Source organism: Molothrus ater, chromosome 10 (assembly GCF_012460135.2).
Source record: "Molothrus ater isolate BHLD 08-10-18 breed brown headed cowbird chromosome 10, BPBGC_Mater_1.1, whole genome shotgun sequence".
NCBI classification, from domain to species: Eukaryota; Metazoa; Chordata; class Aves; order Passeriformes; family Icteridae; genus Molothrus; species Molothrus ater.
Window position 1 is genome coordinate 4251805 of NC_050487.2, and position 22465 is coordinate 4274269.

The 22465-nt window shown below is 44.1% G+C and overlaps 1 protein-coding gene across 1 annotated transcript in view; it reads left to right on the forward strand.

The window, feature by feature from the left end:
* Nucleotides 1-22465, forward strand: part of FARP2 (FERM, ARH/RhoGEF and pleckstrin domain protein 2) — a 73181-nt gene that overhangs the window by 40627 nt on the left and 10089 nt on the right. The window contains exons 14-22 of the mRNA XM_036389207.2: nt 9023-9195; nt 13808-13897; nt 15179-15312; nt 16166-16247; nt 18021-18258; nt 19674-19804; nt 20536-20604; nt 21014-21103; nt 21770-21852. Coding sequence (XP_036245100.1) covers nt 9023-9195; nt 13808-13897; nt 15179-15312; nt 16166-16247; nt 18021-18258; nt 19674-19804; nt 20536-20604; nt 21014-21103; nt 21770-21852 — 1090 coding nt within the window. The remainder of the gene's footprint in view (nt 1-9022; nt 9196-13807; nt 13898-15178; nt 15313-16165; nt 16248-18020; nt 18259-19673; nt 19805-20535; nt 20605-21013; nt 21104-21769; nt 21853-22465) is intronic.

Below are 22465 nucleotides of genomic sequence, written 5' to 3' on the forward strand. Positions count from 1 at the left end.
CAAGATCCTCATTTTGGGTTTGTTTTTGTTTCCATCATCAAAAAAAAACCCTGAAGAATCTTCAAATCATCTCTGAAGGGCAGTTTTAGAATACCAACCTATGCAACGTATCTGTGGTATGCTTTGAAGAATAAATAGACTCTACCTACCTTTGGAAGAGGGAATGTGTATCCAACCAAATGGAAATAGCAGTTTCCAAACTTCTTGTGAAGACAAGCTCATTTGCTGACCTGCAGGTGTCTTCAGCAGTCCAGCAGCAAACGTTTTGCAGCAGTTTGGAGATATACAGAGACTTTAAAAGCACTTAATCCCCATCACATTTCCCTTCTTTCTTATTATTAATCACTCTGCATAAAAATACAAAGAAATTCAGAGAAGTGTCCTGTGTCTGTGGAGGACAGCTAATGGTAAACCTGGTGTTAGCTTTAATTTTTTCTTTAAAATATGGACTGTATTCAGAAAAATACTGTAATTTTTCTGAGAAATTGAGTTGTTAGGAGAGGTAAATACTATAGACAACAGTTAGAGCTTCAGGGCTTTTGTAAATTCTTTTAGACAGGGGACTTTTACATGAGACATGAGCTGTAAGTTAGGAAGTGTAATGGAAAAGACAATTGAATTGTTGCTTAACTGGTCACATTTAATTTAGCAACATTTATTGAGGCAAAACAACAGAAGTTGTGAAATGTCCTTCCCAACTGTTGTGGATTGTGGAGGTGAAATTCTGAGCTTCAGCTTGTGAGGGCATTTTTTAGACCATATGCAAGCAAGAATGGGAAATCCATAACACCTGACCCAAATCTTGTGATGGAAAGCATCATCTCCTTCAGCCACTTGGTTTTGGGGTTCCTTCTGCCCACTTTTCAGTCCTTTGCAGAGAGGGTGCAGCACTGTTACAGCTGATGCCTCCAAAATAAGCAGCTTAGTTACAAACATAACTTTATGGTCCATATTATTGCTACCAGTTTAAATATGGTCTTGATATATCATTAAAGACCTGCATTGTTTACTCAAGCATTTAAAAAATACTATTATTTCTCAAAATTCTGATAACCAAAACTTCCATGGAATACTTTTGAACATGAGGCAGAACTCGAGGAGGTAAAACCTCCTTTAGTCACCCATTTCTTCCAGGTTAGTTCTACCAAGGTATTACTATTCTGCACAGTGCTTGCTTTTATCCTGTGTTTGAGTGGAATGTGTGTTGTCCCATGAGAAACCTGCCCCCTTTGCCAGCAGCCCAGAAAGACAAAGCACATTGAGAACAAAATATTAGCTCAGATCTCCAGTACCTACTACAAGGTACTCTTTTTTTTGCTCTGTTACTTCCATTTTGTTTCTTTCCTGTTGAATGTGTGTTCTGGCTCTTTGTGGGACTTTATTCAGGCCTGTGGAGATGATGTCATGGGGGTGTGGTGGGACATTTTGAAACAGGGCAGTGGTGTAGAGAGCTGGTGCCTTTAACTAAGTTTTTAGGTGATTTGTCTGATTTCTTCCCAGAATGAACTACACTATGTAACCTAAGGAAGAGAAAGAAAATCAGCAAAGAGACAGATTCTGTCTGCAGACTCTATAACAGGTGGTGGCAGCAGGGACAAGTATATAGATAAAGATGTAGAGAAAGGCTGTGGATATCTTTGATCTTTTAAAAAGAGGATCAGGATTCAGCTATTACATATAACTGTGCTGCCTCTATTTCATGTCCTGTGCCTCAATCACAGGCATTCCTTTAAATGTGTCAGAACAGGGAATAAATCCAACTAAATTCTCTTAGTTTTCAAAAGATCTTGGTAAAAAGCTGCCTGTATTTTCAATGTACAGGCTTGCCCATTTGCTTTCTTGCACCACAGTTAGTTTGAAAAGACATCTTCAATGTTTTTCTTCTTTTATTTTAAACTGTGCAGATCTTTTATTGGCAGTTCTAACTCTCAGGGATTTTCTATTTTTTTTTAAGAAAGCAATAAGATTCTTAGTGTATTGCCCCTTTTGTCATCCAAAGGAATGCTGGTGACTAGGATTCCAGTCTTCTATCTTAGGGCAAGTTGTGTGGACCCACAGGTGAGGAGGAGGTGAGGGGACCTTTGACCCTGGTACAGATGTGTTTAGATGAAGGTTTTAGGTACAGAATGAGAGTTCAGAGCTGCTGCTGTGCCCCTGTTAGTGCTATCTGTGCTCTGGCTGACTGATAGCATAGAGCAAGCCATCGAGGCTTCCTTCTGTGCTTCACTTGGTTTCCGAAGCCATATGGCTTCTGAGGATATCTTTGCATGCTGAGCTGTGTTGTTTTGTTCAAGATTTCCCAGACAGACACAAAAGAGCAGAAAATTTGCTTCATAAGTAGAGTTTTTATTATAGCAAGAAAGCTGTGAGCAAAGGCTCTTCATCATTTCCTTCAGAGACATCAGATTCACTTTCTGGTAGAGATGGAGAGAAAACCAGCTGCCCTGAGGGAATGCAGCAGCTCAGACCTTCCCAGGGAGCTGTGTGGGTTATTTCAGTGCAGTGGAGCTGTCCTCTCCTCCCCTGGCTGGCTGCTGAGGTGGCAGGAGAAGGTGGGACAAGGAAGGTCTGTCCCTGCTCTGTCCCTTTCATTCACTTGTTGGTAGCATGAGGGGAGTGTGCTGTGTCCTGAGTCCTGGTGATGCTGCTTAACTTCCAGCATTGTTCCCTGGGGTTTGTTTTGTTTTCTTCTTACTGTATTGATACTGAAACTTAGTTCCTGGTACTGATTTCTGTTTATTTCCTGAGAACACAAGCCTTCCTTTCATGAAGGTGAGTGGTGAGTTGGCAGTGGGAGAGTCTGGAGCCTTGCAGTGACCTCTGCTGTGGGAACCATGCAGCATGGAAAACAGGGGAAATGACTTAGGAAAAATGACAAGATGGAGAAGATCTTTGCCAAGTATCACATGCAAAAAGGCAGCATTTGAGGAGCTGTGGTAGAGCAGATAAAACCTGGATGTAAACTTTGTGGTCATGCCCCCACCCCTCCCAGTCTGTGCCTCTGCAGGTTCTTGCACATTTGCTCTGTGCCTCCCACCCCGTGGGGAGCTGGGCACACACAGGTAGGAGCATTTCTAGCCAGGGCACAGCTTTTGGTGCTGTGTTTTTCCAGTAGGAGAACCACAGGGGTGTCCAGGTATGTTCTCCTGCTCTGCACAGTGCACCCAGCAGTTGTTTGCAGCTCAGCAAGGAGACTGGGCCAGGGCTCTTTTCCTTCCCTCCACATCTCTCTGTTCTGTTTTAGCTAACACAGGCACCTGTAGGATGCATGCCAATATTGGCGGCTTTTCCCAGTGAGGCTGCCAGGCTTAACTCTGCAGTTCTCACCTGAACCCTGAGAGAAAGCAAAATGGGTGTTGTGAGTGAGCAGTTTAATCCCCACCTGTACTTCCCTGTGTGTACTCCTAACCCTTCTGATGCTTAAAGACATTTATTAAATGTAAAGCACTACATCAGAGCATTTTTGATCATCATCTATGCAGTTAATGAAACTTAATTTGCACAAAACATGGGTCATGGAATATTCTCTGACCTATCCACCACCTGGTTAAGCTTTGTTAAGTTTACTAACCTGTGTTACCTATTGTGTGTAGACTTTGTAATTTTCAAGTATTCATTAGTCAAGTAATACATACTGTATATTCCCAGGACTTGCCATATGTTATCTTAGGGTGGAATAGGGTGATGTATCAATCTACCCTCAACTTTCACTTTAATTTCCAGTGAATTTCAGAGTTCCTGAATAATCTGGATAATACCAAGTATTGATCTCCTCTTTCCTGTGCTTATTTGTATTGTGGTCATAGGTGATTTTGTTTAAGGGATTTTTATTTTGGTTTTTTTGGTGGCTTGGTTATGGTTTGATATTGGGTGTTTTTATTTGATTTTTTTTTTTGGTGGTGGTGGTAGATTTTGTCTAGCTGCAAGTCTTGGTAGGGATAAGATTTTGTGAAGATACTAATAAAAGTTGTTATAATTTTATGCTTTTTTTGGTGCAAACCTGTCGGTAAGTCATTCCCATTATTGTCATTTTGAAAAATGTTCTAAGCCATAATGACTCAGTACTGAATGAGTGTAATCACAGGGGTCAATGCAGTCCTTTAGCTGTCATTGGCTGTCATTTTTAGGGACTCTTCCACCTCACTTGTCACAAGGGCTGTGTGTATATGTATGGCTGTACATACACATCCTCTGTCTGAGGATGGGGAGACCTTGCAGTTCCAAACACATCATCAAATCCTCTTCATTAATTACCTGCCCATGGGCTCCCATAGGATCACTCCAGTGGCTGAGCTGGAGGTTTGGAAGTTCAAATTTGGAACATGATGAATTGAACCTGCTCTGTGGGAAGGTTTCCTGTCCATTTTCAAAAATCAAATAATGTTCTGCAGTTGCTGGAATCCCAACATTCCAGTTTATTGGTACGAACAGGGGCACGTGTGCCTTGGTTAGAGGGACTCCCCAGTTCCATAGGTGCTACTCTTGCCAGGAAAAGATTGCATTCAAACAAAGAGAGCTGGAATTTTTTAATTGATCTCTTGAACTTTATCTTTTATATGGGAAATGTTTATTGAATTATATGTTGGGGTTTTTGAGTATCTTTGTGTCTGTTCAGATTGCCAATTATGAACCTACGGATTTGTACTAATTCATAATTTTAATTGTTTATGCAATAAAACAAGGAAAACTTTGATATAAATGACAACATGGGCTTTTTAGCTTTATTTTCATTACCCTTACCTTTGAAATAGAATAAATATTTGTTCTCCTAGCCAAGGCATCTTATAGTTTTATTCTCAGCTTTCTCCACACGGTTTTCCTTCCCCCTGTAGCACTTCATTGGAAATAGAGCACAGTAGGCAAACACTGGTGTGTGGGTTTCAAATTCCTGCTTTGTTCAGATCTTTTGCTTGGAATACAAATGGGACTAGAAGCTCAGATTTCTTTGTAGGAATGATATTTATTGTGGAGACCTTTTCTTTTAAACTGGGTATATCCCTTGAACTCTCTCTTGTATCTGTTTTTATTGGAAGATTGTCCTTTTTTTTTGCAAACACAGCATGTGAAGGTGATTGCATGTTTTCTAGCTGGCAGGTTCTCCTTCAGGTGTCTGTGGCCAGTGTTTAGGTAATTCCTCTTCCCTGCAAACAGGGCTTTTACAAGGTGGAAAGGTGGCAAAAGGAGGGTGATTATTTGGGATTGTTTCAGCTGTTTTATGGGCATCACCATAAAACCAGGGCCAACCTTAGGATTGTGGTATGTGACTTCACTGGGCACATGCCAAGTGCTGTAAATTTGCTTTAATGTTTTACATGACCTGTACCTGTTGAAAGATAAAAAGAAAGATATTTGAATTTGAAGTCTCTTGCATCAGTTCTTTGGGCTCTGATAATTTTCAAGTTTCTCTTATCTCCCAACTATTTCTCATCTTTTTCAAGGGAAGATTTGCAGAGGGCAAATCTGCTAGTTGTGATGTTTTGAAATAAGAAAGATAGGGAAAATATCCAGGATTTTACTTGTAGTACATCAGCTTGTTAATGACTTCCCTCTGGAAGTAATACTGTGTATTTCACTCTAGAAATAATCATTTGGTCTGTGCATGTGCTGGGTTCAGCAGGGCATGGGGTGGAAGGGAGGCTCAGAGCAGGCTCCCATTGGCCTCTGCTCAGCCTCTGCAGGGCTTTAGCCTGAAAACAATCTCTGCTTTTGGAGCAGTAGTAATAGCAATGATATAATAATAAAGTTGCATCTCTAAAGGTTCTCTGTCACTCCATTTGATAGGGAGCTGTTGTTGACATTTGACTTTCACATAGCTTTTGTCCATCCCATAATGCTCAGTATTATTGGGGTACTATTTTAGTGGTCTGTCTTTGAATTATTTTAAGCATCCATGCATAAAGCTTAGAGAACCTGTATTTTTTGGCCAGTCTGTACACTCAAATCTGGCTTTCTGTGTAGGAATTGAATTTAGATTGAAGAATGGAAATACCTGCTGAAAAAATAACTGAGAAGTGATGCCAAAAGTTTGTTATCTTATTATTCTGCTTGTTATCTCAGTGAAAATCAAATGGAGCCTGCTTCTACATGACCAACATTACACAGTAGCTGTGGAGGATATCCTCAGCATTCTCACCAGATTCTGTAGCTGTGCTCTTGAATACTACAGAGCTTTTATAATGTTTTATTGATTAGTTTTTATTTTTTATTTCTATTAGCTGTATGCTGGGCTTTATGAAACTGTGGGCTTGTTTGCTTAAGGGCACGTTTCTAACTGTGTAGTGTAACTAAGAAGTATGAGCATACTTGAAGATCTTTGAGTATATGGAATATTACACTGAGCTGATGCATTTTTGGATGTTGCCTTAAGTGTGATGCAGAGGCAGAAATTTGTTGTGTACAGGATGCAGCCATGTCTGACTGAGTGGGCTACAACTCTCAATTCCCACATCAATGCATGGAGGGCTGGGCTCCCAGCATTTACAGACAACAATCTGGGATGTTGGTGTGACTTGTAGAGAACAAATTTCCACTTGATGCACAACACTGAAGCACAGAAACTCTGAAAGAGTAATCCCTTTTAATGAAACTGGAGGATGCTGCCTGTGGGGAAGGGAAGACCTCAGAGCACCAAGGTTTGATGTCAGAGGGAATCATTCACATGTTTTGATCTTCACATCAATATTTCCACCTAATTAGGAGTTTTCTACATTGAGCAGCAGTTGAAATGGCTTCTCCCTTTACCATCCTTCTCTGTGAGAATGAGGAATTGCTGTACCTCCTACCTGCTTGCCTGGAGTCCTCTTGTGCTGCTCTGGTGGAGAAGACTTGGGTTATGAGAATGAAAATTTCAGTCCTCACCTGTAATATCATCTGCCATCACACTGAGCTCAAATCAAATATTTAATTAAAGAACTGTTAGCCAAAAAGCTGACTTGAGCTGCTCTGTGACTTCTTACAGCCTCTTCCAGGGAAAATAAAAAAAGGGGAAGTGACAGGACAGGAGGGAATGGCCTTAAGTTGAAGCAGGGACGTTTTAGATGGAGTAAATTCTTCGTTGTGAGGGTGCAGAGGCCCTGGCACAGTTGCCCAGAGCAGCTGTGGCTGCCCCATTCCTGGCAGTGTCCAAGGCCAGGCTGGACAGAGCTTGGAGCACCCTGGGACAGTGGAAGGAGTCCCTGCCCATGGCAGGGGTGGGACTGGGTGAGCTTTAAGGTCCCTTCCCACTCAAACCATTCTAAGATTCTGTGAACGTGCCTCATTTCCATCAGGCACTCTGGCTTTGGGAGCTCTTGCTTTCAGATTCAATGTTTGCAGTTAATTTCCTGGCCATCTTCTGTTGGAGGAGATAAAAGGTAGAAGAACCTGAGTTAAAAAGCAGGGTGGTTTATAACAAGTTATATCCCATTTGTTCCCTCTGTGTCTGAGCTTTCAGGCTGTCTGGAAGCAGTTCAAGTTACAGATTCTGGAATTTGTTGCTACTTCATGTTACATTCCAAGAACTTAAAGAAGCTCCTTACCCCTGCAAACTCATTTGTTTGGAAGCTGGTTTTTTCAGCATTCCTGGCATGTAAAAGCAAACTTGAATCCTGTGCCTGGATAGATGAAACAAATGTTGCTTTCCTGGGGTGAATGGACAAAACGCTTAGGGAGAAGCAAAAATCTCCTCCAGAAGTGGTGCTGGACTAGTGTACAAATAGTTAACTCAGCAGCCTGGATGATCTGAATCTCTTCCAGGTGACCGAGTGCAGCTCTGTTTAGCTTCCTGCCTTTGTCCATGTGGAGTCACAGGCTGGGGCTGCCTCGCCCTGGGTGTGCTCTCCAAGCCTGAGCAGCTGGGAATCGAAAGCTCCCAGCTCCTCCTGCAGCACCCATGACGGTGTGAGGGGATACTGGATACCTGTGAGGGCTGATTTTTAAACATTTTAAGATTTTGTGATGATTTCTAAGCAGTTTGGGGAATGATGATTTGGCAGTTTGGGGTTGGCTGTTGATTTCCCCGTTTGTCTTCGGGTGGGTGGTTCAGCACTCGTGACACAACAAATCCTGCTGGGGAGGCTTGGGAGGCTGTTTCAGTTTTCCTGGTTTAAGTGCTGATACCTGTTTGGTTACCTGATCTGAGAAAACTCATTTGTGTATCACAGAGAAGATCAGAAAAATAGTATGTGAGATTAGGAGGAATTCTCTGGGTGTAGTGTGTCTGTCACCTTCCTTTGGTCCAAAAAAGCTGATCTTGAATGGTCGTTTTCACCTCCAAGGGGGGAGATCTGTGTGCTGAAAAGAGGAGGCTTAAATTCACTGTGATGTGTCAGAAATCTCTAAAGGGTCCACAAAATAGTAATAATAATTTAAAAAAAAGTTCAATAACCTTAAGCAAAGTGGTACCTGTTGCTTCTAACATTTAGCTGTGGATTGTGTCCATCCAGTTAATACTGAGTGCTACAAAATTGTTTTTCCTTGTGATTATTCTGTTTGTATACTTTAAAAAGCCAGGAATTAATTTTTTTCCATGCTCTCTCATTGCTTAGCAATAGGCTTTCCTTTCCCTTTGGATCAGTTTTGGAGATGCCCTAATTTCTGAATGTATTTCTAACATTGTGTTCTGGAGTGGCAAGTCATGGAATAATTAATCCTAGCTTTTCCCTGTGTTGAACAGCAACTCTTATATTAAAAAGCAAAAATTAAAAGCTGTATTCCAGTTGCTGCAGTTTAACCCTGTGTTGTGAACTGTGCTGCTACTCTGTGACAATAAGCAATTTATCCTTCCCTTTACTGTGCTTGTCACTGTGTCTGTCCTTACTGCACTGCCCTATAACCTCTGGGATGCAGGGAACACTCCCTTTACTTTAAGATACACACTGAAGTCTTTGGATTTATATGCCTTTTTGCTCTTTTACCTTTCTGAAAATAATATGAGATTGCAATGCTGGTTTGCTGTAACAGTGGATAATCACCTTATTTGCACTATCTTTAATATAATTTTCTCTCCTTTTCCACTCCATTTTCTTGTTGTTTTCCCACCCAGGCCTCCCTGTGGACCATGGCCAGCTGTCCTCCCTTGTGCTGAAGAGTCCCCTGGGTTTGAGCCCAGGCTTTCAGGTGACTGCAGCCACCCAGGGCTCGTCCCCTCTGCTCAGCCCTGTGCTCAGCGATGCTGGTGGGGCCAGGATAGAAGAGGATGATGAAATGAAAAGGAAGGTAAGAGCACAGAGCTGGGCAGTGATGGTGCCATGTGGGAGCTGTGCTGGGCACTGCAGGTGCCAGTGAGGAGCTGTGCTTGCTTGCTGAATGCTGTTTTATTCTGTGGTGGCTGGGGCAGTGCTGAAGGTTGGTTGGATGTGTTGTGCTGTTGTGGCAGGAGTCCCCTCTGCCCTCCTGGCATCTTGTGTCTTCTGGGAGCACCTCCCTCTGGTTTAGCTGGAGCAGTGTGTCAAGGAGCTGTGTTCAAGATCCACCTTTGATACCCAAGGAAACGAGTTCTGGGTTGGATATTAGGGGAAGGTGGTTCTAAGGTTCTTCACCCCAAGGCTGATCCCTGGAGCAGGTTCCCCAGGGAAGTGATCACAACACCAAGCCTAACAAAGATCAAGGAATATCTGGATGATGCCTCCATTCATATGGTTTATTTTCAGGTGGATCTGCAAGGAGTAGGGAGCTGGACTCAGTGATCCTCAGAGATCCTTATTTGTTAATGTATAAGGAGTTTGTTTCCTGAGTTCCTTCCTTGCCATGCAATCTCGTCACAGTCTCATTGCTCCAGCTCACCATACATTGTTCCTCCAGGTCATGCTTTCTGACCTTTAGAGGGGTCCTGTGGTGTTCCCTTTGAGCTGTGGAGGACCTGAGCTCAGTGTGAATTCTCTCACATCCGTTTCATCGTGGGCTTGGTCAGCAGAGCTGGCTGTGTTGTTGAAGTTGTCCTCTCCATGGCTCACCCTTCTGTCTGGAGAGGGGTAGACAGTGCTCTGGCCTTGCAGAAGCTTGAGGCTCACTTTCTGGAAAGAGGGGGACAAAAATGCTCCTGACTTTTGCAGGTGGAGTGAGTCTCAAACCAGGAACAGCTTTAGGTCTTCAAGACCTAAAAACATGTGCTTATGTCTGGGTGCTGCTCCATGCCTGGGCTGATTTCTTTCTGCCTACCACTGAGCACTGGTTGCTTTAACCAGGGACTCCCCCACATGATGTGGGGTTTTCCTCACCCCCATGTAGAGCTCAGGATTTGCTGCATTTCTTCCAGAAGGATAAAGAAGTCCACAGTAGAGTTCCATGACCATTTTTCTGGAAGACTCTCTGCTCTCCTTGCCTTGCTTGCAGAGAGGTTTGTTGGCTCTGGTGCTTGAGAAGGATCCAGGACCTTCCATTAGAGTGTAAGGAAGGCTCCACTGTCCAAACTCCATGTGGAGTCTGTGGCCACACTGGCATCTGCAGTTTTCCACACAGCCACAAAGAAGAAACCACCTTGTGTGGTCTTTGCTTCTGCTCTTCTGCTTGCCCCATCCAGTGTTCTGGTTGTCTTACCTCTGTCAGAATCCTCAGGCAAGAAGGCCACAGGCCCTGCTCTTTGGTGTCTTTACCACATTCTTGGGCACCTCCAGGCAGTTTTGTGATGCTGTTGAGAAACACCCCTGGTGTGGACGTGGTGTGAGTAGTGCTTGCCAAAAAGAGGAAAGTTTAACCAGTTAAGTGGGAGCTGAGCTGCACACAACCCACTCCACTGGCAGCTTCCCTGTCTCATTTAGACTTTCTGAGGTGGAGTTTATAGCTTTGGCTGATCACTCTACTGTTAGTTTCCATAGTTATTTTAAAAATAACTCCCCTCATTTATCCTTATAGCTTGGAAATAATGAGCAGAGACTGTGTTAGCTGACTTAAATGTGAAGTCCAACCATTTCTGCCACATTCTGCAAGGTCTGGTGTTTTGGCAGCTTGTGTTCTCCTTCAGGCTGAAACTAATTTATGAAAGTGAGACTCCTTAGAAGGGAACCTCTTTTTATTGTGTTGATCTTAAGCTTGATCAACTCCTGAATATTCCAAGGCTTTGATATCTATTCAGAGACATTTTTGTAAGTGAAACAGACACAAGAAGGAACCAGTGTGAAATTGGTTACCTTTCACAGGAGCTTTACAGCTTTGTTGTACAAAGAAAATGTAATCTTGCAATATCTCACTGACCAGAGCTCTGATTTGAAGGTGATACTGTTGTAGTTCTACCTGGTTAATCAGGGCAGGTTCTGCAAACTCTCCAGCCCTCACAATGTGTGCTGAATGCTCTTTGCTGCCATGGTGCTGCTGGTCCAGTACTGATACCTTGAGAAAGATGAGGGGTTTTTTTTTTCTTTTAAAATCACTGTGCTTTTCTTCATCTCACTGGTAGATTTCTCCCTGTTCCTTTTCTAAAGGAGGTTGGTTGTAGCAACTCACTTAAAAAGGGACATTGAAACTGGGCTTTTTGGGGGAGTTCCCCCACTCAGAGTTATTTTTAACATTTCTGAAGCCTGATGTTTGAAGTGAAAAGTTAAACATTTTTGGCCATTACAAGTTCAGAGTAGAGCTCTTCCCTCCCCACAAGCTGGGGCTGCTGTATCTGGTGAGTGCTGAAGGTTTCCAGGTGGGATTGTTTGTACATTATATGGTGAAACATCAGTTTTTCCAAGTAAGGATCTTTGCCTGGATGCCTGCTGTGGTTGTAGAAACATTTTCTTTGGACTCCAGAAGGAGACTGCCACCTCAGAGAGCTCTTGTGTTTGGCTTTTGAGGCATAAGCTGATTTTCTTTCCCCTTGCAGAGCCTGAGCAGTGGTGAAGGTGTTTGGCAGGGCCCCTGTGCACTGTGACTGCCTTTCCACTCCTCTGGTGCAGGGTCTGCCCAGCGCTGCTGCCAGCACTCAGCACAAGGGATGCACTTAGGACTCCTGCAAAACTGAAAGGAAAGCAAGTTAAGGGCACTGAATTCCACTAGGGAGCAATTTGGAAAGAGCAGGAACTTCTGAGAATAAACAGAAAGGGCTGATGTGCTGCAGGGGGAGAAAGGAAGAGAAGGTGCCTGGGAAAAATAAAAGCCCTCTTGTGCCCCAGATGAGCACAGAGTCAGCTGGAGAATGAAGCAGAAACCTGCAGAAGTGTTCAGAGGTGGAGAAAAACATGATCCATGCAGGCTGTGAGAAGTGACAGGTTATGACCATGGTGTGGTTTTAGTTTTTAAAGAAGTTCCCCCATCACTACCTGCCTGTGTAGAAGTCATGCTCCCATTTCACACACCTGCAGGCTCTGTAAGATTTGTAAGAAGTGCAGTAAGATCCTGTACATAGTCCAGAAGGGGATGTACCCAGAGCTGTGTGAAAACATCCCTGACAGCAGAAACTCTCCTGTCTGTAAGGAACTGAGACTGAGAAGTGAGATGGTGAAACTGTGCCACCTGAGGCCAGGAAAATGATGATGTTTCCTTTGGGAAGAGGCTGCTTATGGAGGATGCCCACTGAGGTTCCACAGCAAATGAGGCTGCAGTCAGGTAAATAGGCCAGGGAAAAAATCCAGGATTAGGTAGGACTTTGCCTGACAGCATGAGACAGGTAGATTGATGGGAATGGTTGTAGGGTGAGTAGGATTATGTCCTCTGCTTCCTCCAGGGAGGGGGCTGACATGTGGAACTACAATAACTAGAATAAAATAACCTGAAAAGAGACTAGACAGTGTCTAAAAATTAATTATTTGAGGAGACACTCCTCTAGGGATTCTGTGGACTGAATGCAGAGGTTACTGAGCAAGCAGGAGAATGTCTCCTCCATAGGTAACACTGAGCTGGAGGATTGGGAAACACTCAGTGGCTGTGCTGACAGCACTGGAGGCATCTCAAAGTGACTCTATAAAGAGAATTTTTAATTAGCTGAGAACATACAAGGAAACAGAAGAAAGAATTTTCAAAGCAGTTTTTCCCTCAGGAGAGGCAGAGATGGAGGAGACCAAGTTTTGACATAACTCAGTGGCATTTGGCACAGAACAGCACAGCATAGTGAGCTAAGGAGTCAAAGCACTCCCTTGCCTTAAAGAGTGACTAATTCCTTAATATTCCATGATTTTTAGTAGTACATGTTTTCAGGCTAACTGATTTTGTGTTGTAACTGCACAGCATCTCTTGCCACCATTTCATTCCTTTGTTTTTCCATATCCATTCTGTCTTCTCTTTAAAGAGCAACCCAGAGCAATCATGCAGCCAGCAACTGCTGTGGTTTGATTTTCTTTTTTTCTTAGCTAATTAATGTGGTCTTCAAAGGAGTAGTTTGAGTAAAAGCTGTAAGTGGAAATAAACAGTTTTGGAAAAGGACTGCTTGCAAATCTGTTGGGCTGTGTTTGGTGGTTAGAGAAGTGTTTAAAATCTTGGTATCTTAGATTAAGTGTTTCCATATTTTTGTAAAGTGCTCCCTTGATTTGAGATGGAAGTTCCTGTAATGGAAATGTCCAAGGCCAGGTTGGACAGGGCTTGGAGCACCCTGGTGTAGTGGAAGGTGTCCCTGCCCATGGCAGGGGACTGGAATGATATCAGCTTGAAGGTCCCATCTAACCTCAACCATCTATGATTCTAAGATAATTGACATATAATTGGCATTATTTTTTAATACTCTAACAATAGAAAGAATATTTTATAGTAAAGTCAGCGTTTGGGAGTATGATACTGAACAAAGAGATGTCCTGTTAGTAACGAGCTGCTCCATTTGCACACAGCAAAGGGAAGTGGATGTGAGGTTGGAGCTGATGCCCAGGAGGAAATGGAGGTTTGTGTTGCAGTACTCACTGGTGTCTGTGTGTCCTTCCAGCGCTGCCCCACTGACAAGGCATACTTCATAGCAAAGGAGATCCTCGCCACAGAACGCACCTATTTAAAGGACCTGGAGGTCATTACAGTGGTAAGTGCCTTCTACTTTATTTCTTTTCCCTTTTTATGACAGATTGGTGGTTGTTAGGTTGGAAAAACTTGGAATTTCTTCTTGTAATGTAGCATAAACCATGATCCAAGTAGCTGTCCCCTTCCTTGTTGCATAGCTCCTTTTGTGGGGGAGCAGATACCTTCCCTGGACTTCCAGCAGCTGCATCCTGTGCCATCCTGATGACCTAGGCAAACTTTTGCTCTGAAAACTGTGAACAAGGAAAGCCTAAAAACATTTTGCAGGAGTCCCTTACCTTGTTCATATTACATGATTTTTAGTAATCTGTGTTTTCAGGCTAACTCTGATTTTGTGTTACAACTGCACAACATTCTGTTTCAGTGATATCTGCCAGCTCTGCTTATAACCTGGCTGTCTTCTCTGTGGTTTTCCTTGGGAAGCTTTTAGCCTTGAAAGCTTTTAGCCTTGTGCCTTTGGATCTGTGAGCAGATGGCAGTTGCAAAGCGCATCGAACCCATGGGGGTTTGAAGAGTTTCTTCTTGTTTTGTTGCTTCTGTTTCTTCCTCCTCCTTTCACCCAGAATAGACAAGTGAGTCCCAGTTTGGAGGGCAGCATGAACTTCTAGTTCATGTGCTTCTAAAAGGCTTTTTTTGTTCATGAGCTCCATGTCTGAGCACTGTGACTGTTGCCTTTCTATAAGCTGTTGTTTTAATTTCATTTAAGAAAACTTGAGTCCCTCAATGCTGCGTGGCCTCAGTGGAGGTGTTCTCTGCAAGCTCATTGAGCACCATCTCACTCCAATTCCTCCTACAGGCTTCCCAGCACTTCTCCTAAAAGAAGGGGGAAAAATCTCAGAGGATTTTTGTAATGTCCCCATCCCTGCCAGAAGCACTAAAGGTGTGGAATGTGACCTCAATGAGATGTCTTCAGCTGAGTGACTGGCACAGGCTCCAGGCCTATGAGAGCAGTTTTATCTGCGTGGAAGTGGCAGCAGCTGGGGCAGCCCCTGGGTAACTGACTGTCACTCAGCTGTCCCCAACCATCCCATCATTGCATTCAGAAACCAGCTTGTGCCCACAGCCAGCCATGGGCCTCATCTTCCTCATATTTGGCAAGGAAAAAAAAAAAAACCCATCTTTTCATTTTTCACAAATTACGTCTTCCCTAAGTATTACTTCTTCCTTCCTGCTTTTTCCCTGTGCATACCCTCTCCTCCCCCATCACTGCAGGAGCAGGAACTTTCATGCTAACCATGAATTTCTGAAGCAGAGACATTGATGAGACTTTGTGGCTTTCTGGCAGTGGTTCCGCAGTGCTGTGATCAAGGAGAACGCCATGCCCGAGGGCCTGATGACCCTGCTCTTCTCCAACATAGACCCCATCTATGAGTTCCACAGAGGCTTTCTGAAGGAGATTGAACAGAGGCTCTCCCTCTGGTAAGTGACCAGGGGGACCTTTTTATACATCCTCACATCAAAACCACACTGCAGTTGGTATTTCCGCATCAATAGAAGCAAGGAGAAATCTTTTATGAAATTAAAGCTGTGAAAAAAGTATGGGACTGTGTTGCACAAAGGCCATTTTCCAGTCTTTGCTTTGTATATAATATCTTGTAGCTGTATGACTTGTGCACCAGACTGAGGGTTTTGTAATCACAGAATCATTTAGCTTGGAAAACACGTTTAAGATCATCAATTGTTGATATAACCTGATAGTGCTTATAAAGCCTTAGAAAAAAGAAGGAGCACAAGATCAAAAAGATGATGCATGTGTTTTTTCCCCACCTTTAATGAAATCTCCAGGTGAAAATCTAGGAAACATTTTTGTGATTAAAGTGGGAGTTTGGTTCTTGCAATGCAGTTTATTTCATAGATGATGTTTTTAGTCTTTTAAACTTTATATTATTTTCTCCTGACCTGCCATGTTATATATTACAATATAACTCCCTTTCAAAAGGACGTGATCAACATAAACAAAGTATGAACAGAAATAAATTCACAAAATCAGGTGGGGTCGTGTTATGACATTTATGAAACATAAAGCTTTCAAATAGACTTTCACTCCAGTTCCTTTCTAGTCCTTTCTCAGTTTTTTAAGCATGTTTTTGTGTTTGCTGTTTTGTGCAGCATCCATATTTAACGTACCAAGTTTTCAATCTGAACATTGAAATCAGAATATCAAATGCCTAAAGATTTTTGTGAATTACAAGGGAAGATGGAGGGAGAAAACAGAAATTTCTTGATTCCCCATGCATGTTGCCTTTTTCTTTGCTCCTCATGTGTGTTCCAGGGAAGGCAGAAGCAATGCCCACGTGAAGGGGGATTTCCAGCGCATCGGGGATGTCATGCTCAGGAACATGCACGCTCTCAAGGTAACACAGGATGCAAGACCTGGAATTTGGGGATTATTGAGATGTTCTGTTTTGTTTTGTTTTGTCAAGGATCGGAGCTCAAGGTTAATATTTCCATTCATCACAGAATCCCAGGAGGGTTTGGGTTAGAAGTGGCCTTAAAGCCCATTTCATTCCACCCCCACCCAAGGCAGGGACACCTTCCCCTATCCCAGGCTGCTTCAAGCCCTGGCCAGCCTGGCCTGGGACACTTCCAGGGATCCAGGGGCAGGCACAGCTTCTCTGGGCACCCTGTGCCAGGCCCTCACCACCTGTTATGGTCTGGTTCTTAAAATTATTAGAACTGCAAAAAAAAATGCAAATGAGACCATATGCCAAAGTCAATAGTATGGGCTTTATTTAATAGTAAATATCAGAGAGAGAGGGAAGAGAAAGAAATAGAAAAGAGGAGGGGGAACAGAAAGACAGGGACAGAGACAGATTAAAGGAAATATCACCACTCTACATCCCACCAGTGTCCTGATGATCCTGTCCAGCTGGTCTTCTTGGTGGTGAGGGTCCCCCACAAAACATAGATTCCAAGGGATTAAAATGTGCTCAGGCCAGGTGGAATGCTCAGGTACCTCCCCTGGAGGGGGGCCAGTCTTACACAGTCTGTTGCAGCAGACTGAATCCTGTGCAGTCCTGTGCAGTCCTGTGGTGCAAGGCCACAGGAATGAGTCTGGGGAGCACTTTGGGGGGGTCTTTGATGGATTATGACCCCCCCTCAGCTGCCTCCCACGTGCATGTCCCATGGATGTGGCCATCCTGGGGTTGGGGGTTTTACAACTGATCCAGTTGGTCTGGGGGAAGATGGGTGTTCACTGCCTCTGACCAGAGGTTTTGCTAAGCACCCAAAACTCTCCTCCTCTCCCCTTTTTTTGGGGGTTCTCTGCAAACCTGGCCTATTGGGCTATGGCCTCCCCCACCCAAACCAGACTGGAATGATTTTCTGCTGGGTTTGGCTTTCTTGAGCATGTATTTTTTCTCTCTGCCTTGTTTATTCTCCCTAGGCCCGTGATTATTGAATAATAGTGTTCCCTTTATCTTAACAAGGCATCTTAACTCTCAGTCCAAAGTTCCAGTCAGGCATCTTCAGGGAGGGCTGGGCTTCTGTGACTGTAGCTTCTTTACACACCAGGAAAAATGTTCCTAACAAAGTTTTAGCCATGAACTATCAGATTCTAGTATCTGACACCACCCTCACAGTGAAGAATTTCTTTCCAATATCTCATCTAAACCTTTTCTTTTTCAGTCAATCTTGAATAACTTGCAAACAGTTACTGTTGAGAAACAATTTTAAAAAAAGCATGGTAAAATAATTGCAGGAAGGTTTTGTATCACTGTTGCTTATTTAGCCACCTACATTTACCTTGAGAAAAGGTGTTTGTTGGTTATTGAGCAGAAAACAAAGAAAAATTATTTATTTAGCTCCCCTACTGAGACCTTGATTCACAAGGCAGAATAATTTCTTCTGAAATGAAATCAGCTTTATTTGGTGCAGAGTGCCTATGTGGGACAGTTACATTAGTGCTGCAGTAATGGAGTAATTATTTAATTAAAACCAGTGGCTTGAATGGGAGTGCAGGAGTGTGGGACTGCTGTTTCCACCAGCATTTGGTATTCCCAGCAGGCACAGGTACAATGCCATACAAACACCTATTTTGACCTTGACTGGGAGCTGCCTGCCACTTTCCTTTAATGGTGAAAGGCTGTTCTCCTTTGATCCAAGTCACTTTTTGTCCATTTCCACAGGAGTTCACCGGTTACCTGCAGAAACACGACGAGGTCCTGACGGAACTGGAGAAAGCAACCAAACGCCTCAAGAAGCTGGAGATGGTTTATAAGGAGTTTGAGCTGCAGAAGGTTTGCTACCTGCCCCTCAACACCTTTCTGCTCAAACCCATCCAGAGACTGATGCACTACAAGCTGATCCTGGGGAGGCTGTGCAAGCACTACACAGCAGAGCACCGGGACTTCGCCGACTGCCGCAGTGAGTGAGCGCCCAGTGTGGGCAAGATGAAACAGGAGAGCCTTACAAATATGATTGGCTGGCAAAAGATTTTGAGAATATGGAAACTAAGCGAGATTGAAATGAAAGCAAGCTTTGAGATACCTTAGTTACTGAACAACTGAGAAAACAATGGCTGTGGCAGCTGAAGGTGATCCCCTTTTGATGGAACAACACCCTCTGCTTGCAGGCAGCTCCAAGGGTCAGAGCAGACCCTGCCAGCTTGGCAGAAGGGGCCCAAAGAGGAGTTTTTAGGGTTTAAAATGTAACCCAGTGTGGTAATGCAGTGATTCTTATAGGCTGTATGGAAATGCTATAGGATTTGTATCTTGTACTAGATTGGTTAGTGAGAATCAGAATATTCAGCGCAGAAGATTTATTGTATTCTAATGGGAACCTCACTCTCTTACCCTTTTACTCTCTTATGCTTTTACTCTCTTCCCCTCTCATCCTCTCTCCCCCTCTCTTCTCTCAGTCCTGCTCCAGCTGTGCCTGGCAGCTCCCAGCAGGGCCCTGCACCCAGGCCCTTTGCAATGAACCCCAAGTTCCTGCCCTGGCTGCAGAGATCTCTGCTCTCCGACCATCCCACCCCCCTGGCTCCTACAGCCCAGCCCTGTCCTGCTGGCAGCACCCTCCCCATGGACACCCTAAACCCTGCCTGTGCCCTGGGAACACAAGAATTACACACTCATAGAATCTCAGAATGGTTTGAGTTGAAAGGGAGCTTAAAAGTCAGCTCATTCCCTTTCCACTATGGACAGGGATAATTTTGCTAGATCAGGATGCTCAGAGCCCTGTCCAGCCTGGCCTTGAACACTTGGTTCACTTACTTTCAGTTATGTCCACAAAATCAATGTAAGTGCCTCTTTTTCCTGGCATTCCAGGAAGTTGTTTTCTCACGATGGATCCCAAAGCTGGAAAATTAGTCCTTTACTTGTCTTCTAGCAGGAAAAAAAAGAGGAGGTTTTTTTACAACCTTTTTGTCATTTAGATGTAAAAATGTGACCAAAAAATGCTTGTTTTGCAGCATCAGAAGTGTGTGTAGTAAAGTCCATTCATGACAAAGTAATCTTTGGCAGAAATAGTTTGGTTTGATTTTTTCATTTACTTTCAGCTACATAGTGAATATTTTTTGTTTAAGCAAAATCTCAGATACACAATGATCTACAGAAGCATGGGAAATGCTGTGAAGTTGCTTGCTCTTTTTACTCTTCTCTAAAATACACTTAAATTGGCATTTGGACTGGGTGGTCATTGTAGGTCCCTTCCATATGAACCATTCTGTTCCAGAATTGGCTGTAAATTTCAGATCTTAATTTCAGATTCAGTTTCCCAGGGGTGAGATGGGTGGCCTGGGTTGCTCTACTCTGGTCCCATTGGTGCTGTTCTCCACACAGATGCCCTGAAGGAAGTCACAGAAATGACCTCACAGCTGCAGCACAGCCTCATCCGCCTGGAAAACTTCCAGAAGCTTACAGAGCTGCAGCATGACCTCATTGGGGTAGACAATCTCACAGCACCTGGCAGGGTAAGTGCCTCTGCTTAGTTTTTAGAGCCTTTGCTGGTTTTATCTCCAAGGAAGTGCCTTTGAAGAGTGGATTTGCCATCACTGCCCCTCTGGTCTGTGTCACTTCATGTAACTGTCCCTTAGTGAATGCCATGGATGATGGGATCATCACCTTGCTGATATTCTGAGGAATAGATCAGAAAGATTCTGCTTAAACTCTGGCTCAGTTTTGTGTTCCCAGTACAGATACTGGGTGTGCTGGGGTGTGTCCTACTGGAAATGCACTCCCAGCTCTGCTTTTGTCTGCCTGGTGCAAACTCAAGAGAGCACAGGGGTGGTGAGAGCACAGCACTGGGCTGAACTGGTCTGGGTGCCTCTGTATTACAGGAGTTTGTGCAGTTCCTGCCTGGTTTTTTTGTTTCTTTGTTTTTGATATAAATACAGGAGCATTGCATGGGCTTTGGGGATGCTCTGGCAGTCACTGCAGTGGGATGTAAGTGTGATAGGTGAACTGCTGGTGTCCAACAGGAATTCTGCTCCTTTCCCCTCTCTTCCTTCACTGATTTAAATGCTGCTGCAGCAAGGAGCTGATTCATGTCACAAAAAAGGAAGCAAGGTGTCATTGACTCCAAGAAATCTGTTAGTGGTCATTGCTGGGCATCAATCAACAGCTGTGTACTCTGGGATGAAAATAAAATTCCCTCAAGTCAGGAAAGATCAAATATGGTTTAACTTTTCCTTTTCCACTGCAGGAGTTTATCCGGGAAGGTTGCTTGTACAAGCTCACTAAGAAGGGTTTACAGCAGAGGATGTTCTTTCTGGTGGGTGTTGCTCCTGACTTTTATAAACCCAAAGTCTTCAAGATAAAGTTGTTGGGGAAGTGTGTTTTTATGTACTTGTGCTTAAAATCAGCACCTGAGACTGAAAACTCATGCTAAGCAATGTTTTTAGAGGGTGTGGTTGTGGTACTACTCTCTGGTCAACTTGGTTCTTTAATGGCACAGAGTTTTAACTGAATTTAAAAAATTAATTTCCTCTTTTATGAGTAAACAAAAGAGAGGTTGGAAGGGTAGTTGGCCAAACTGGCTGAGAAATGGCATTTTTCATGCATCTACAGTGGCCTTTAAACAACAGATTTTCAAGGAGATGTCAAAAAAGATTTTCAAGGAGATGTCCTTGGCCCTGCCTGCTGCTTTCAGAGCACTGATTGTTCTCTTCCTGCCTTTCCAGTTCTCAGATATGTTACTGTACACAAGCAAAGGGGTCACAGGGACAAATCAGTTCAAAATCCACGGACACCTCTCTCTGCATGGCATGTTGGTAAGTGGTTCCATGTTGCACCACAGGGTTAAGGAAGTGGCTTTGCCTAAGGCAGGCTGAGGAAATCCTTCAGGGCACGAGGACCAAAGCCACAAACTGCTCCAAGGCAGGTCTCAGCAGCAACTGGACCCTGATATGTGTCAAACAGAGCTTTCTTTATCTGCAGGTGATCAGTCTGTTCCTTCCACGTTAGCCAAACAGCTGGAGCACACTCTTTTGCCCATTCATTTTCACACTGCTGTGAGAGGCTGATCTGGAAATAGGGATTTATTTACTCTGGTGTTTTGTCCCCCTGCACACACCTGGGCATGTAGTCAATGCTCCTGCCTCCCCACACCTTTTCTAACAGGATTGTTCTTTCTGTCTTTGGTTTGCAGCTGATAGTGCTTGACCCCCCGGTGAGTAATGAGCCAAATCTGCTCCAACCCTTCCTTTCCCTGCCCTGCTGGAAGTGCTGCTGTGCCCCTGCAGTAGAAACACACCATAGATTTCCATAGAGAGCCAAAATAGACTTGAAAGTAGCTGGTATTCATCAGAGAGTTGCTGTTCTGCACTCCTGCAGCCAGGCTGGAATCCTGTTTGACTCCAGTCCCAGCCAGCACAGGACAGTTTTAGTGTTTATTGGTGACTGAGCACTGATGAGAAAAATCTTTTCTTTTCCTGCAGGTGGAGGAGAGTGAGAATGAATGGTCTGTCCCACACTGCTTCACAATCTATTCTGCACAGAAAACCATAGTGGTGGCAGCCAGGTAATCCTGCTTTTCCTGTGGCTTTGATGCATTCCTTCTCCAGAAAGTTACTGCTCAAGTGGTGCACAGCCAGAGGGGTGTTTCATGCACCCTCTGGACTTCAAAATAAGCCCAGGACTCTTCACAGCTCCTTTTTCAGTGTTGGATTTTGAGAAGCAGCAGTTAGTTTATCCTGGGCTGATCCCAGGGTGGGCAGCAGGAAAGGGGTTGGGATTGTGCCCCTCTGCCCTGCTGAGGTGAGACCCCACCTGCAGAGCTGCCCCAGCCCTGGGGCCCAGCACAGGAAGGACCTGGAGCTGCTGGAGAGAGTCCAGAGGAGGCACCAGGGTGAGCAGAGGGATGGAGCAGCTCTGCTGGGAGGAAAGGCTGGCACAGCTGGGCTTGTTCTCCTCTCCTTCTCCTGGAGAGGAGAAGCTCTGGGGTGACCAAATTGTGGCCTTGCAGTGCCTGAAGGAGCTGACAAGGAAGATGGAAAAAGGCTTTGGACAGGGGCCTGTAGGGACAGGACAAGGGGGAATGGCTCCCCACTGCCAGAGGGAAGGGTTAGATGGGATATTGGTGAGAAATCCTTCCCTGTGAGTGTGCTGAGGCCCTGGCACAGGGTGTCCAGAGC